At 41.1% G+C, this 17,913-nt stretch overlaps 1 protein-coding gene across 3 annotated transcripts in view; it reads left to right on the top strand.

Annotated features, from left to right (window-relative positions):
• MYPN (myopalladin) overlaps window positions 1–17,913 on the top strand; it is a 777,058-nt gene that overhangs the window by 258,193 nt on the left and 500,952 nt on the right. For all 3 annotated transcript variants that reach the window (XM_053691847.1, XM_053691846.1, XM_053691845.1), the window contains exon 7: window positions 15,656–15,797. In XM_053691847.1, the coding sequence (XP_053547822.1) occupies window positions 15,656–15,797 (142 nt within the window). The remainder of the gene's footprint in view (window positions 1–15,655; window positions 15,798–17,913) is intronic.

The raw sequence follows: 17,913 nt of genomic DNA, 5'->3' as shown, positions 1-17,913 counted from the left end.
TTTTTATTTTCTCAAGCAAAAGTTTGTTATTTTTAAATGGTACCGGTGTGTACTATTTACTCTCTGGCAGAAAAGGGATGAAGATTTCTGCAAGGAGGATGATGATCTTAGCATTTTGTAACTAAGATCCACTGCTGTTCTCACAAGGGCTGAAGAGTACAGGAAAACTTCAGTTGGGGGAACAGTTTGCAGGCTAAACTGCATTAAGGTATGTTCAGTCTATTTTTTTCTAGACAGACTATGGCCTAGATTTAGAGTTCGGCGGTAGCCGTCAAAACCAGCGTTAGAGGCTCCTAACGCTGGTTTTGGGCGCCCGCTGGTATTTGGAGTCAGTGATTAAAGGGTCTAACGCTCACTTTACAGCCGCGACTTTTCCATACCGCAGATCCCCCTACGCCATTTGCGTAGCCTATCTTTTCAATGGGATCTTCCTAACGCCGGTATTTAGAGTCGTTTCTGCAGTGAGCGTTAGAGCTCTAACGACAAGATTCCAGCCGCCTGAAAATAGCAGGAGTTAAGAGCTTTCTGGCTAACGCCGGTTTATAAAGCTCTTAACTACTGTACCCTAAAGTACACTAACACCCATAAACTACCTATGTACCCCTAAACCGAGGTCCCCCCACATCGCCGCCACTCGATTAAAATTTTTAACCCCTAATCTGCCGACCGCCACCTACGTTATACTTATGTACCCCTAATCTGCTGCCCCTAACACCGCCGACCCCTGTATTATATCTATTAACCCCTAACTTGCCCCCCACAACGTCGCCGCAAGCTACTTAAAATAATTAACCCCTAATCTTCCGACCGCAAATCGCCGCCACCTACGTTATCCCTATGTACCCCTAATCTGCTACCCCTAACATCGCCGACCCCTATGTTATATTTATTAACCCCTAATCTGCCCCCCACAACGTCGCCGACACCTACCTACACTTATTAACCCCTAATCTGCCGAGCGGACCTGAGCGCTACTATAATAAAGTTATTAACCCCTAATCCGCCTCACTAACCCTATCATAAATAGTATTAACCCCTAATCTGCCCTCCCTAACATCGCCGACACCTAACTTCAATTATTAACCCCTAATCTTCCGATCGGAGCTCACCGCTATTCTAATAAATGTATTAACCCCTAAAGCTAAGTCTAACCCTAACACTAACACCCCCCTAAGTTAAATATAATTTTTATCTAACGAAATAAATTAACTCTTATTAAATAAATAATTCCTATTTAAAGCTAAATACTTACCTGTAAAATACATCCTAATATAGCTACAATATAAATTATAATTATATTATAGCTATTTTAGGATTAATATTTATTTTACAGGCAACTTTGTAATTATTTTAACCAGGTACAATAGCTATTAAATAGTTAAGAACTATTTAATAGTTACCTAGTTAAAATAATTACAAATTTACCTGTAAAATAAATCCTAACCTAAGATATAATTAAACCTAACACTACCCTATCAATAAAATAATTAAATAAACTACCTACAATTACCTACAATTAACCTAACACTACACTATCAATAAATTAATTAAACACAATTGCTACAAATAAATAAAATTAAATAAACTATCTAAAGTACAAAAAATAAAAAAGAACTAAGTTACAGAAAATAATAAAATATTTACAAACATAAGAAAAATATTACAACAATTTTAAACTAATTACACCTACTCTAAGCCCCCTAATAAAATAACAAAGCCCCCCAAAATAAAAAATTCCCTACCCTATTCTAAAATACAAATATTACAAGCTCTTTTACCTTACCAGCCCTGAACAGGGCCCTTTGCGGGGCATGCCCCAAGAATTTCAGCTCTTTTGCCTGTAAAAAAAAACATACAATACCCCCCCCCAACATTACAACCCACCACCCACATACCCCTAATCTAACCCAAACCCCCCTTAAATAAACCTAACACTACCCCCCTGATGATCTTCCTACCTTGTCTTCACCATGCCAGGTTCACCGATCCGTCCTGGCTCCAAGATCTTCATCCAACCCAAGCGGGGGCTAGACATCCACTGAAGAAGTCCAGAAGAGGGTCCAAAGTCTTCCTCCTATCCGGCAAGAAGAGGACATCCGGACCGGCAAACATCTTCTCCAAGCGGCATCTTCTATCTTCTTCCATCCGATGACGACCGGCTCCATCTTGAAGACCTCCAGCGCGGATCCATCCTCTTCTTCCGACGACTAGACGACGAATGACGGTTCCTTTAAGGGACGTCATCCAAGATGGCGTCCCTCGAATTCCGATTGGCTGATAGGATTCTATCAGCCAATCGGAATTAAGGTAGGAATTTTCTGATTGGCTGATGGAATCAGCCAATCAGAATATAGTTCAATCCGATTGGCTGATCCAATCAGCCAATCAGATTGAGCTCGCATTCTATTGGCTGTTCCGATCAGCCAATAGAATGCGAGCTCAATCTGATTGGCTGATTGGATCAGCCAATCGGATTGAACTATATTCTGATTGGCTGATTCCATCAGCCAATCAGAAAATTCCTACCTTAATTCCGATTGGCTGATAGAATCCTATCAGCCAATCGGAATTCGAGGGACGCCATCTTGGATGACGTCCCTTAAAGGAACCGTCATTCGTCGTCTAGTCGTCGGAAGAAGAGGATGGATCCGCGCTGGAGGTCTTCAAGATGGAGCCGGTCGTCATCGGATGGAAGAAGATAGAAGATGCCGCTTGGAGAAGATGTTTGCCGGTCCGGATGTCCTCTTCTTGCCGGATAGGAGGAAGACTTTGGACCCTCTTCTGGACTTCTTCAGTGGATGTCTAGCCCCCGCTTGGGTTGGATGAAGATCTTGGAGCCAGGACGGATCGGTGAACCTGGCATGGTGAAGACAAGGTAGGAAGATCATCAGGGGGGTAGTGTTAGGTTTATTTAAGGGGGGTTTGGGTTAGATTAGGGGTATGTGGGTGGTGGGTTGTAATGTTGGGGGGGGGGTATTGTATGTTTTTTTTTACAGGCAAAAGAGCTGAAATTCTTGGGGCATGCCCCGCAAAGGGCCCTGTTCAGGGCTGGTAAGGTAAAAGAGCTTGTAATATTTGTATTTTAGAATAGGGTAGGGAATTTTTTATTTTGGGGGGCTTTGTTATTTTATTAGGGGGCTTAGAGTAGGTGTAATTAGTTTAAAATTGTTGTAATATTTTTCTTATGTTTGTAAATATTTTATTATTTTCTGTAACTTAGTTCTTTTTTATTTTTTGTACTTTAGATAGTTTATTTAATTTTATTTATTTGTAGCAATTGTGTTTAATTAATTTATTGATAGTGTAGTGTTAGGTTAATTGTAGGTAATTGTAGGTAGTTTATTTAATTATTTTATTGATAGGGTAGTGTTAGGTTTAATTATATCTTAGGTTAGGATTTATTTTACAGGTAAATTTGTTATTATTTTAACTAGGTAACTATTAAATAGTTCTTAACTATTTAATAGCTATTGTACCTGGTTAAAATAATTACAAAGTTGCCTGTAAAATAAATATTAATCCTAAAATAGCTATAATATAATTATAATTTATATTGTAGCTATATTAGGATTTATTTTACAGGTAAGTATTTAGCTTTAAATAGGAATCATTTATTTAATAAGAGTTAATTTATTTCGTTAGATAAAAATTATATTTAACTTAGGGGGGTGTTAGTGTTAGGGTTAGACTTAGCTTTAGGGGTTAATACATTTATTAGAATAGCGGTGAGCTCCGGTCGGCAGATTAGGGGTTAATAATTGAAGGTAGGTGTCGGCGATGTTAGGGAGGGCAGATTAGGGGTTAATACTATTTATGATAGGGTTAGTGAGGCGGATTAGGGGTTAATAACTTTATTATAGTAGCGCTCAGGTCCGCTCGGCAGATTAGGGGTTAATAAGTGTAGGCAGGTGTCGGCGACGTTGTGGGGGGCAGATTAGGGGTTAATAAATATAACATAGGGGTCGGCGATGTTAGGGCAGCAGATTAGGGGTACATAGGGATAACGTAGGTGGCGGCGGTTTACGGAGCGGCAGATTAGGGGTTAAAAGTGTAATGCAGGGGTCAGCGATAGCGGGGGCGGCAGATTAGGAGTTAATAAGTGTAAGGTTAGGGGTGTTTAGACTCGGGGTACATGTTAGGGTGTTAGGTGCAGACTTAGGAGGTGTTTCCCCATAGGAAACAATGGGGCTGCGTTAGGAGCTGAACGCTGCTTTTTTGCAGGTGTTAGGTTTTTTTTCAGCTCAAACAGCCCCATTGTTTCCTATGGGAGAATCGTGCACGAGCACGTTTTTGATGCCGGCCGCGTCCGTAAGCAACTCTGGTATCGAGAGTTGCATTTGCGGTAAAAATGCTCTACGCTCCTTTTTTGGAGCCTAACGCAGCATTTGTTTGAACTCTCGATACCAGAGTTAAATTTATGGTGCGGCCAGAAAAAAACCCGCGGAGCGTTAACAGCCCTTTTACCGCCGAACTCTAAATCTAGGCCTATGTTATTTCTAGAAAAGGCTGGCATTATTCCCATGAGGGAAGAGTAAGCTGTATTCAGACACTTGGATAGGAATTTCAGCTTGCATGAAGGGCTCATTATTTACTGGTGACACTGTTTGGTAAAAACGTTTTTGTTTATTCAGTAAATGATGCAATTATAAAGTTTTTTTGAAGGGACTAAAGGGGTCATTGTGGCTTGTTTTTGAGTTTTCTAACCCACATGGTTAATTTAGAGACACTCTAGTGTTTGTCTGTTAGGCCTCAAAACATTGAGTGAGGTGGGAGGGGCCTATTTTCGCGCCTCAGTTGTGCAGTTTCTTTTCCTCTGAGACTTCTAACTGCTTCTCCTGAGGTTCCTGCTGTGTTTGAGGGCTGTAAAAGAAGTTTTTTCCCCCCACAAATTGTTCTGAAGGGCAGATAGGAGCCACAGCAGAACTGTGGCAAAGTGCTGAAAGTCTTTTTTACTGGTTTTGATGTTTTTTCAATCCGGTTTTGCCATTAAGGGGTTAATTGTTTATTTGCATAGCTGTGCAAAGTTACTAAGGCTATATGATACTACTGTAAAAATTTTGTTATGTTTACTGCTTTTTTACACTGTTTTGCAGAATTTGTGCAGCTTTTTGCTCTTAAAGGCACAGTACCGTTTTATTTCTAAGTGTTATTTACTTTGATTACAGTGTTTTCCAAGCTTGCTTGTTACATTACTAGCCTGTTTAACATGTCTGACACCAAAAATGCTGAGCAATCTGACGCTTTAGAAGCCGTATCTGATATGCCTTCACAATGCTCTGAGGTAGGGGTGAGGGATTTGTTATCTGAGGGAGAAATTTCTGATTCAGGAAAGACACTTCCTCAGACAGATTCTGATATGACGGCCTTTAAATTTAAGCTTGAACACCTCCACTTATTGCTCAGGGAGGTATTAGCGACTCTAGATGATTGTGACCCTATAGTAGTCCCAGAGAAATTGTGTAAGATGGATAAATACTTAGAGGTTCCTGTTTACACTGATGTTTTTTTCCAGTCCCTAAGAGGATTGTGAATATTATTGATAAGGAGTGGGATAGACCAGGTATTCCGTTCATTCCCCCTCCTGTTTTTAAGAAAATGTTTCCCATATCTGACACCATGCGGGAATCGTGGCAGACAGTTACTAAGGTGGAGGGAGCTATTTCTACTCTGTCTAAGCGTACAACTATACCTATTGAAGTCAGTTGTGCTTTCAAAGATCCTGTGGATAAAAAATTAGAGGGTCTCCTGAAGAAAATTTTTGTTCATCAAGGTTTTCTTCTTCAACCTATTGCGTGCATTGTTCCTACAACTACTGCAGCTGCTTCTGGTTTGAGGTTCTAGAAGAGGCTCTTCAGATGGACACTCCATTAGAAGAAATTTTGGACAGAATTAAGGCCCTTAAATTGGTTAATTCTTTTATTACAGATGCCGCTTTTCAACTGGCTAAATTAGCGGCAAAGAATTCAGGTTTTGCCATTTTAGCACGCATTGCGTTATGGCTTAAATCCTGGTCTGCTGATGTGTCATCTAAAACTAAACTTTTGAACATCCCTTTCAAAGGAAAGACCCTATTCGGGCCTGAACTGAAAGAGATTATTTCAGACATCACTGGAGGGAAAGGTCTTGCCCTCCCTCAGGATAGATCAAATAAGATGAGGACCAAACAAAATAATTTTCGTTCCTTTTGGAATTTCAAGAGTGGTCCCGCTTCAGCTTCCTCTGCTGCAAAGCAAGAGGGGAATTTTGCCCAATCCAAGTCAGTCTGGAGACCTAACCAGGCTTGGAACAAGGGTAAACAGGCCAAGAAGCCTGCAGCTGTCTCTAAGACAGCATGAAGGGGTAGCCCCGATCCAGGACCGGATCTAGTAGGGGGCAGACTCTCTCTCTTCGCTCAGGCTTGGGCAAGAGATGTTCACGATCCCTGGGTTTTAGAAATTGTTTCCCAGGGATATTTTCTGGAATTCAAAGGCTCTCTTCCAAGGGGGACTTTTCACATTTCTCGATTGTCTGTAAACAGACAAAGAGAGAGGCGTTCTTACGCTGTGTAGAAGACCTACATACCATGGGGGTGATCCGCCCAGTCCCAAAAGAGGAACAGGGGCTAGGTTTTTACTCAAACCTGTTTGTAGTTTCCAAAAAAGAGGGAACTTTCAGATCAATCTTGGATCTCAACATTCTAAACAAGTTCCTCAAAGTTCCATCATTCAAGATGGAGACTATTCAGTCTATTCTACCTCTGATCCAGGAGGGTCAATATATGACCACCGTGGACTTAAAGGATGTGTATCTACACATCCCTATTCCCAGAATTTTCACAAGGGTGCTAGGGTCCCTTCTTGCGGTTCTACGACCACGGGGCATAGCAGTGGTGCCTTATCTAGACGACATCTTATTTCAGGCGTCAACTTTCCAGCTATCAAAGTCTCACACGGACATTGTGTTGGCTTTTCTGAGATCTCACGGGTGGACGGTGAACATAAAAAAAGAGTTCTCTCTTCCCTCTTATAAGAGTTTCCTTCCTAGGGACTCTGATAGACTCAGTAGAAATGAAAATGTTTCTGATGGCGGTCAGAAAATCAAAGCTCTTAACCACTTGCCGAGCTATTCATTCCATTCCTCGGCCATCAGTGGCTCAGTATATGGAAGTAATCGGACTCATGGTAGCGGCAATGGACATAGTTCCTTTTGCCCGCCTACACCTCAGACCACTACATCTATGCATTCTCAAACAGTGGAATGGGGATTATGCAGATTTGTCTCCTCAACTGCATCTGGACCAGGAGACCAGAGATTCTCTTCTCTGGTGGTTGTCTCAGGACCACCTGTCTCAGGGAATGTGTTTTCGCAGGCCAGAGTGGCTCATTGTAACAACAGATACCAGCCTGCTAGGCTGGGATGCAGTCTGGAACTCCCTGAAAGCACAGGGCTTATGGTCTCGGGAGGAATCTCTTCTCCCGATAAATATTCTAGAACTGAGAGCGATATTCAATGCACTTCAGGCGTGGCCTCAGCTTGCTGTGGCCAAATTCATCAGGTTTCAGTCGGGCAACATCACGACTGTAGCTTATATCAATCATCAAGGAGGAAAAAGGAGTTCTCTAGCGATGATGGAGGTAACCAAAATAATCTGATGGGCAGAGGATCACTCTTGCCATCTCTCAGCAATCCACAGCCCAGGAGTAGAGAACTGGGAGGCGGATTTCCTAAGTCGTTAGACTTTTCATCTGGGGGAGTGGGAACTCCATCCGGAGGTATTTGCCCAGCTGATTCAGCTATGGGGCACACCAGAATTGGATCTGACGGCGTCCTGTCAGAATGCCAAACTTTCTCGTTACGGGTCCAGGTCCCGGGATCCCAAGGCGGTACTGATAGATGCTCTAGCAGTGCCTTGGTCCTTCAATCTGGCCTATGTATTTCCTCTCCTTCTACGTTTGGTTGCCAGAATAAAGCAGGAGAGAGCTTCGGTGATTCTGATAGCACCTGCGTGGCCACGCAGGACTTGGTATGCAGACCTAGTGGACATGTCCTCGGTTCTACCATGGACTCGGCCAATGAGGCAGGACCTTCTAATCCAAGGTCTGTTCACACATCCAAATCTAATTTCTCTGCGTCTGACTGCTTGGAGATTGAATGCCTGATTCTATCAAAGCGTGGTTTCTCTGAGTCGGTCATTGATACCCGGATTCAGGCTAGAAAGCCTGTCACCAGGAAGATCTATCATAAGATTTGGTGCAAATATCTTTATTGGTGTGAATCCAAAGGTTACTCGTGGAGTAAGATTAGCATTCCTAGAATATTGTCTTTTCTCCAAGAAGGTTTGGAGAAGGGATTATCAGCTAGTTCCTTATAAGGACAAATATCTGCTTTGTCCATTCTTCTACACAAACGTCTGGCAGATGTCCCAGACGCTCGAGCATTTAGTCAGGCTTTGATCAGAATCAAGCCTGTATTTAAACCTGTTGCTCCACCATGGAGCCTAAATTTAGTTCTTAAAATTCTTCAAGGGGTTCCGTTTGAACCTATGCATTCCATGGATATTAAGCTTTTATCTTGGAAAGTTTTGTTTTTAGTAGCTATCTCTTCGGCTCAAAGAGTTTCTGAGCTATATGCTTTACAGTGTGATTCCCCTTATCTTATTTTCCATGCAGATAAGGTGGTTTTGCGTACCAAACCTGGGTTTCTTCCTAAGGTTTTTTCTTATATGAATATCAATCAAGAGATTGTTGTTCCTTCACTGTGTCCTAATCCTTCTTCAAAGAAGGAACATCTGTTGCACAATCTTGATGTGGTTCGTGCTTTAAAGTTCTACTTACAAGCAACTAAATATTTCTGTCAAACATCTTCATTGTTTGTTGTTTATTCTGGTAAGCGGAGAGGTCAGAAGGCTACGGCTACCTCTCTTTCCTTTTGGCTGAAAAGCATCATCCGTTTGGCTTATGAGACTGCTGGCCAACAGTCTCCTGAAAGAATTACTGCTCATTTTACTAGAGCTGTGGCTTCCACATGGCTTTTAAAAATGAGGCTTCTGTTAAACAGATTTGTAATGCGGCGACTTGGTCTTCGTTTCATACTTTTTCCAAATTTTACAAATTTGATAGTTTTGCTTCTTCGGAGGCTATTTTTGGGAGAAAGGTTCTACAAGCAGTGGTACCTTCCATTTAAGGTCCCTGTCTTGTCCCTCCCTTCATCCGTGTCCTAAAGCTTTGGTATTGGTATCCCACAAGTAAGGATGAATCCGTGGACTCGATACATCTTACAAGAGAAAACATAATTTATGCTTACCTGATAAATTTATTTCTCTTGTGATGTATCGAGTCCACGGCCCGCCCTGTTTATTAAGACAGGCATATATATATATTTTTATTTTTAAACTTTCAGTCACCACTGCACCCTATAGTTTCTCCTTTTTCTTCCTAGCCTTCGGTCGAATGACTGGGGGGTGGAGCTGAGGGGGGAGCTATATAGGCAGCTCTGCTGTGGGTGCTCTCTCTGCCACTTCCTGTAGGGGAGGAGAATATCCCACAAGTAAGGATGAATCCGTGGACTCGATACATCACAAGAGAAATACATTTATCAGGTAAGCATAAATTATGTTTTTGTTTTCTTTTTTAAGATACGATGAGTCCACGGATTTCATCCTTACTTGTGGGATACCATACCAAAGCTATAGTACACGGATGAAAAGGGAGGGACAAGACAGGGAACCTAAACGGAAGGCACCACTGCTTGAAAAACCTTTCTCCCAAAAACAGCCTCAGCTGAAATAAAGGTAACAAAATTGAAACATTTAGAAAAAGTGTAAAGAGACGACCAAGTTGCAGCCTTGCAAATCTGTTCAACAGAAGCAGCATTTTTGAATGCCCATGAGGAAGCAACAGCCCTAGTGGAATGAGCCGTAATTCTTTCAGGAGGCTGCTTTCCAGCAGTCTTATATGCAAAAATGGATGATACTCTTCAACCAAAAAGAAAGAGAGGTAGCCGTAGCTTTCTGACCCCTACATTTCCTTGAAAAAATAACAAACCAAGAAGACAATTGTCGAAAATCCTTAGTCGCTTGTAAGAAAAACTTTAAAGCACAGACTACGTCTAAATTAAATAACAGACGTTCCTTCTTAGAAGAAGGATTATGACACAAGGAAGGAACAACAATCTCCTGAATAATATTCTTGTTAAGAACAACTTTCAGAAAGAAAACCAGGTTTGGTACGTAACACCACCTTATCCGAATGGAAAATAAGATAAGGAGAATCATATTGTAATGCCGAAAGCTCAGATACCCTTCGAGCAGAAGAAAAAACAACTAGAAATAAAACTTTCCAAGATATTAACTTAATATCAAAGGAATGCATAGATTCAAATGGAACCCCTTGAAGAACTCTAACAATCAAATTTAAACTCCAAGGAGGAGCAATTAGAATAAAAACAGGCCTGATTCTAGTCAGAGTCTGACAAAAAGATTGCACATCTGAAACATCTGCCAGACGCTTGTATAACAGAATAGAAAAAGCAGAAATCTGTCCGTTTAAGGAACTTGCTGATAACCCTGTCTCCAATCCTTCTTGGAGAAAGGACAAAATCCTAGGAATCCTAACCCTACTCCAAGAGCAGCCCTTGGATTCACACCAATAAAGATATGTATGCCTTATCTTATGTTAAATCTTCCTAGTTACAGGCTAACACACCTGAATTAAGGTATCTATGACTGAATCAAAGAAACCTTGCTTGAACAGGATCAAGCGTCCAATCTTTAAGCAAAGAGCCAGAGAAACTAGACTTGGGTGAAAGAAGGGACCCTGAATAAAAGGTCCCTCCGCAACAGCAGTAACCAAGAATGGAGAGATGACAGTCACCAGATCGGAATACCAAATCCTGCTAGACCACCCAGAAGCGAGGAGAAAAACTGATGACTCCTCCTTTTTGACCCAGCAAAGAAGTGCAAACGGGGGAAATAGACATGCTAGACCGAGGGACCAAAGAACTGCCAGGCAGTTATCAGTTCGGACTGGTAGCCCTGAACCTAGACCTGCATCTCAAAAGCCAGACAGTCTGACAAGATGCCATGAGATCCAACTCCAGCCGACCCCAGTAGAAAATCAGGATGGAGAAAACTCCCGTATGGAGTTCCTACTCACCCGTATGAAATTCTGACCATTCAGAAAATCCACTTTCCAAAAATCCACTCCAGGGATAAGGAACACAGACCGATAGCAAGAAATAAACTGGGCCAAGACCAACGGAGGCCAGACCAGAAAAGCCTCGAAGCTCGCTTTCAGTTGCAGGAAGTCTATAAAAAGAACAGACTCCACCTGAGTTCATACTCTGCAAAATCACAATCCCTGAGACAAGGGAACCTGAGAAGACAAAATTACATAATCTCCATTCCATTGTCCAAATATGCTAAACTGCATAGCAATGGATGGAAGTAACCAATGAAAATTTAAGTGACACAAGGCGCTGCACAGATTATTGACCTTATAAGGATAAAAGATTGAGTGGACCTCACTGGGGAATGAACCCTCAACCCTCAGGTTGGTACAGAGCTCAGCCATTGTGCCTTAACATGCTGAGCCAACAGCCCGGGTAATGTCCGTTGTCAATGCCACCAGCCCGAATACCTCTACACACTGGGTCACCGAAGACCGAGAGGTGGACTGAGGGACCAGAATTACCTTGATTTCTTGACCTCAGTCAGAAGAACCCTCAGAGATATGGAATTCAGCATGATTCCCAAGAAAGTAACCCTTGTGCTTTGGACCAAGGAACACTTTTCCTCCCCCCGTGAACTGACAGAAGGTAGAACACCATGTTCGTGTAAATCTTGCTTGCTGTAAAGACGACCCCTGAACTAGTGATATTAGCCAGATAGGACGCCATTGCCAAGCCCCGTAACTGAAGCACCGCTAACAGCGATCCCCGAGTCTCTGAAAAAAACTTGGGACCAAGGCAAGCCCAAAAGGAAGGACCACAAACGGGAAGTGTTTACCCAAAAAAGGTAAACCCCAGAACTTGAGACGAGTCTCATGAACGGCACATGAGAACACTTGACCCTATCACAGGTGATATAAATCGACCTTCCAAGACCAAGGGAAAAATGGAACATTTAATAGTTTCCATCTTGAAGGATAACACTCTTCTTACAAAATGCTCTGAAAAATTCCCATTTTTTAGGAACAACAACCCAACACCATATTAGGACTGGGTCAACCACTTCCAGGTCTGAGAGGACTCCTACGCAGTGTAAAAACTCCCTCCCTATGTCTGAGCCTCAGATAATTATGAAAGCAGAAACTGCCCCTGAGAGGAAAATATTTGAGCTCGAAACTAAACATGAGCGAAAAACGGAAAATCAACCCCTACAAGATCCATCCTAGACCGGGGCATGTCCCCCATGTCGTCTATGATACAACAGTAGGGTATGTGTTCACCAACATCCTAGTCCTAGAACACGTATCTGTAAAACAAGGCTCTACCATAAGATTCCCAGAGCTGCAACAGAGCCACCTATGCTACCCGCTTGGGAACTGGAAGGAAGAAATTGAAATAAAGGGATTAGTCAATTGAAAACTGTATTCAGTCCTGGATTTTATCCAGAAAATCTACTGACTAAAAGCCTTAGACAAAGTGTCCAACCAAAACGCCCTGGTGAGTACCCAAAGGACTATCCTCTAAGGGTATAGAAGTTCTCGTAGCGACCTACCCCTCAAATAAACAACGTTTGAGTGCACATTCAAGGAGCAGTAGTAGGATTCAAACCACAAACCCTCTGCTTGCCCGGTAGTTCAGTTAGCCATTATGCTACCAATGCAGGCCCCAAGGAATGACATTTAGCCTATTAGCTTATACGTCTACCTTATAAATATAGGGAAGGCCTAAGGTACCAAATCCATCTGAAACTGAGATTTCTCAGGAACGAGGAGAAACCTTTCAGAATAGCAGTGCCTTTAGTATGCTTTTATCTTATGCAAAAATATAGAATGCAGCATAACCCCTAGTGTAGTGTGAAGGAGAACGCAGGGCACTGCATGTGACCATAAAAATGTTAGGAGACGTTTGTGGCCATTTTAACAGACTCCCAAACTGCCAGCGCCGTAGAGGGAGAAGTTCAACAAGAAATAATAAAATTGTAACTAAGTTTTCACATAGGAACGATACTGTTTCTTTGAAAAATAACCCCATTCCTGTGTGCGTTCGAATCATCCTTAGTCACAAAAGATGAACTAACAGGCCAACAGCTAAAATACATATATGTATAAGGCACACAGAACAAAACGTTACTGTCTCTTTAAATCTAAAAGTAACTAATTTCTGTGTTGTTGTGTACCATCCTACGTCACTAAGGATGAAGTAACCTGAAAATAAAGATTACACAGTGAAAATGATACTATCACTTAAAATTCTCTTATATCATCCAATTAGAATCTTCTAAATGGAGGGCATTCAACCTTTGACATGGGGGGCAGCAGTGCGGCGCATTATGTTACACCGGCTGGCTTTGCTTAAAATAGCCATTGCAATATACATAAATCAACCATGTCTTGTGCCCATAATTCCATATTTTTGCAAGGAACCGCAGAGCATCGCATGGGAGTCAGAAAACATACTGTATGTGCATTTATAAGTACAAATACATTAAACAGCAAATACTTTAAACATCTAATAAAAACGTTACTGTCTTTTAACAGAAAAAGAACGTTATTTATATGTGCTACTGTTTCTTTAAAAATAAAACTGAAAGAATTTATTTCCTCGTTTGCAAAAAGGAAATACTGCAGCACCCAAGTGGCAGATCAACCACTGACATTCTACATAAGAAAATGTACACATAGAGCGTCATGTTTATAGCAACATGACCTAAGTCCCCAAACAAAAACAGGAGTATGTATATACGTGTGATACTGTTTCTTGTTACCAGCCATATGTCGCACATGCCGTTAGAGAATAGCTCTACATATCAAAAGGAACACTGCTATATTTTGCGCGCTTATTTTACTTGCGCAAATAAAAGTCCTCCACTCCTTACAATATTGCTCAAATAACATAAGGAGGAAGAAAAGACTTTGGCGCCCCTTACTTTGGTGCCTTTATGAACTCTGCCCCTCGTGGTTGTTTCGTCAACTATCTCCCGGTGGCCATTGTTATATGTAAAGGCACCGGGAGCGATATGTGCAATAAAATTTGAGCAGCCTGCTGCCTAAGAACAGCCTAATCGGCCTTAATACACATCTTATTTAGTATGAAACGTTTCTATTGCGAAAACCCCGCCCATCGTGGGCGTAAACAACCATCTCCCGGTCGCCATTCCAGATTAAGCCAGAAAGCGCCGGGAGGGAAAAACACACACACAGACTGTTCCTCACTTTGCCCCCTGGAAAGGATAGCCAGTAGTCATGGTCGCAAGTTAACAACCATTGCTAAACACGTCAGTCACGTAGTGAGCTTAAAACATACTCCATTACTGAAATAAGACGCCATGTGAGGAGTCCCCTAGTGTTAAATGAGACTTAGTCCCCCACAAACGCAGCCCAGTCTGTTAAAGCTGTTAGGGAAAAAGGCTCTTTACTGACAGAGCCCCTGAGACCCCTAGATGTACATAAGTGCAGAAAACTTCCTGATTAAAATAAGTCCCTGAGGAACTTTTGTAGAGAAATAAAGGCTGCACTTACCTCATATGCTGTCCGACCGCAGGACATCCTCAACAGGGTTAAGAGGTCCATTGGGTCCCTCCTGTAGTCCTGCAAAAGATGAAGCCTGAGTTAAATGCAGCTTAGGCCATCACCGAAAGGGCAGCATCACAGTATGGGAAGCGCAGTGAGAATTATGTCCCACAAGTTCCCATCGCTTTAAAGCCACCAAATGCTTCTCTTTTTACTGAAGAGACTGATCTGGTCTAGGCTACACCCTAGCACAAAGTAGCAGTCAGCGGCACCACTCTAAAAAATAATAAACACTTGATTGAAGAATCTTTACTAACACCTCACTTTGCCATCTCCTATCTAACTAACACAGTCAAAGAGAATGACTGGGGTGGGAGGGAAGGGAGGAGCTATATATACAGCTCTGCTGTGGTGCTCTTTGCCGCCTCCTGCTGACCAGGAGGTGAATATCCCACAAGTAAGGATGAAATCCGTGGACTCATCGTATCTTAAAAAAGAAATATGGATAGGAAGTGGAAGCTTAAAAATGCTTGATGATGAAATGCGACTGTCTTTATCTAATATTCCACTAAATATTTAGAAACTGTTTTCATCCCATCAACCTCATACATCCCATTAAAATAGTAAGTAGCTATTGGTGGTATTAATTCTTGCACATACTTACTGTTACTTGTAAATACATTTTGTTATTATATCATTTATGTATGTGTCCATATCTCTTAAAGTTAGTTTAACCTCCCGTTTGCTAGTGCAACTGAATTACTGTTTTGCGAAATGATGTAGGTGTAAAAAGTGTGTCGCCAACATAAAAAGTTTTGAAAGCTCTGCTCTAGATGATAACAGATAGGGATAATGAAACAGAGTAATTTATTTCTTAAATGCAATACTCTTATTTATATATATATTTGTGTCTGTATATATGTTGTGTGAGGAATTACTAATTGTCTATCCCCTACAACTGTTTACTTCTCCAATGTATGTATCTTTTGTTTTTTGAGTAGACCCTACAGGACCTAACGTCGTCTGAAGGCCAATTGGTTGTATTTGAGAGCAGAGTGAAAGGATCTCCCTCGCCTAAGGTTGAATGGTACAGAGAAGGGACCCTCATTGAAGATTCACCTGATTTTCGAATATTACAAAAAAGTGAGTTTTACATTTCTTAAAAGGTCCCTAAAATGATCTGCGAGTGAAAAAGTCAGCAAGAATAGAAAGACTCGCACACAATGGGGTTAATTTATCAAAGCTTCAACTGTGAATATGCTGTAATCAAATTAAGCGCAAAATTGATATGCTGAAGTTAGCAATGCGTTAACATAGTAAAATGTAGGTCAATTCGCGAGATTAGTTTGATGCAAATCGATGCTCATATAAATTGAGTGTACTACTGGTAATCCACCTTTACATACGACTCTATTCGACCAAATAAAAATGTATGAAACATTCAGCTGGTACAAAATCACGTCTTGAATGATGCAGCAAACCTGATTTTCAATCGCCACCTTCGAGCATGTGAATGCCATAGGAATAAAGGGAATGTTACTAGTCTATAAAAGGGCGTGGGTTTAGTTATATATTGTTTGTCCTCTCATACTGTCATTAACAATGAACATGATTAATAGCTTTACATTTGCAATAAAAATATATATATACATAAGTACATTTATGGAATATTTATTGTTCGTTCTATTTCAAGGACACGACAAAAAAACAATTAAATATTACGTTAAAGAACAAGAAAGAAATGTAAGTAAAATGATGTATAGAGTAAAAACTGTATGATAGCCATATGAGGAGGATCGGTAGAACACTTGATAAATAGTGAAATCTGCGCAATCAATGCTTCCATATTTATTAACAGTACGATGCTTATTCGCGCCATACTTGACGTGCATGAGTTTGACAGTTTTTTTATAAATATGAAAGTCAGCAAAGTACAGCTAGCGTATTTAACATAGCGAATGCATTGATAAATTTACCCCTATATATGTGTAATATGTGCAGACACAGACATAGAAAGGCACTTAGGGGCCAATTCATTTCCGTATGGAGCTTGATGCAGCTGTTTGGCTCGCCAGAAACAGGAGTTGAGTCTTAAGACCGCTGCTCCTTAACTGGTCCTCAGCCTCTGAGGCGGCGGACAACAATCCACCCGATCGTATATGATGGGTTGATTGACACCCCCTGCTAGCGCCAGTGCAATGTTAAATGCTGACAGCTTATGCTGGGCAGACATGATTCTAGTGTAAATCTACCCCATACTCTCTTGTTTGGTATTATATTATGAGCTAGATTACAAGTGGAGCACTAATTTATCACACGCCCACAAACGGACAAATTTGCCCTATTGCAGGCATGCAATAAATATTCAGCCATTACAAGTGGCTGGTTATTGCTACCACGGTAGCAATTAGCGCTTATAAATTAACCAGAGATCAGACCTCTGATTATTTTTTTTTTAAATGTGCCCCAAATGCCTCCAAAAGTGGTGTGTATTTTATTAAAAAATAAAAATTGTAGCATTTTTATTTAACAATAAATTAACTGCACCAGGCAGTTTTTGGGGGCTTAAGTTGGCAGGTGTTAGGAAAAAAAATGGCACTGAAAAGTGCCTTTACATTGTGGTCTATGGAAACTGTGTGTTCCCAGTAAATATATATGTATATGACTATATACATAGATACTTGTGTTTATGGGGGATATTTATCAAAGCGTCAACTGATAATACGCTGGAATCCCAGGTCGTATTTGACACGAGATTGATCAGCCATAGTTAACAAAGCGTGAAGATTGTTAAATGTTGAAATGTGTGACAAAATATAAGCTCCCGCAATCTCAATCCGACGCAGATCAATGCTTGCGTCATTACAGATGTTTCGAATTCACATTCGACTCTATTTGACCATTTTTCCAATTTATCAAACATTTAACAGGTACGCTCGCGTCTATTCCGATGCAGCGTACCTAGTTTTCAAACCGCCACCCTTGAGGCCGCGAATGCCATAGAAATCAATGGAAGTCTGAAATCACAGAAAGCTTATGTTCGATTGCAGCAAGAGAATGAAGTATATTACATAATAAAAGTAAATTAGAAACTTTATTAAAATTGTATACCATTTCTAAATCAAACAATATTATTGATCCAAATTTGGTGCACTAGTAGATATAGGGATATAAATGAAAAATACATTACTACTTATGGATTATGTTACAACTTTGTCTCTCATTACAAAGCAAGGGGACAATATTATTTCTCCAAAGT

This window comes from Bombina bombina, chromosome 9 (genome assembly GCF_027579735.1).
Source record: "Bombina bombina isolate aBomBom1 chromosome 9, aBomBom1.pri, whole genome shotgun sequence".
Lineage (NCBI taxonomy): Eukaryota > Metazoa > Chordata > Amphibia > Anura > Bombinatoridae > Bombina > Bombina bombina.
Note: the sequence above shows the minus strand (reverse complement) of the source record. Positions and strands in the feature narration are given on the sequence as shown.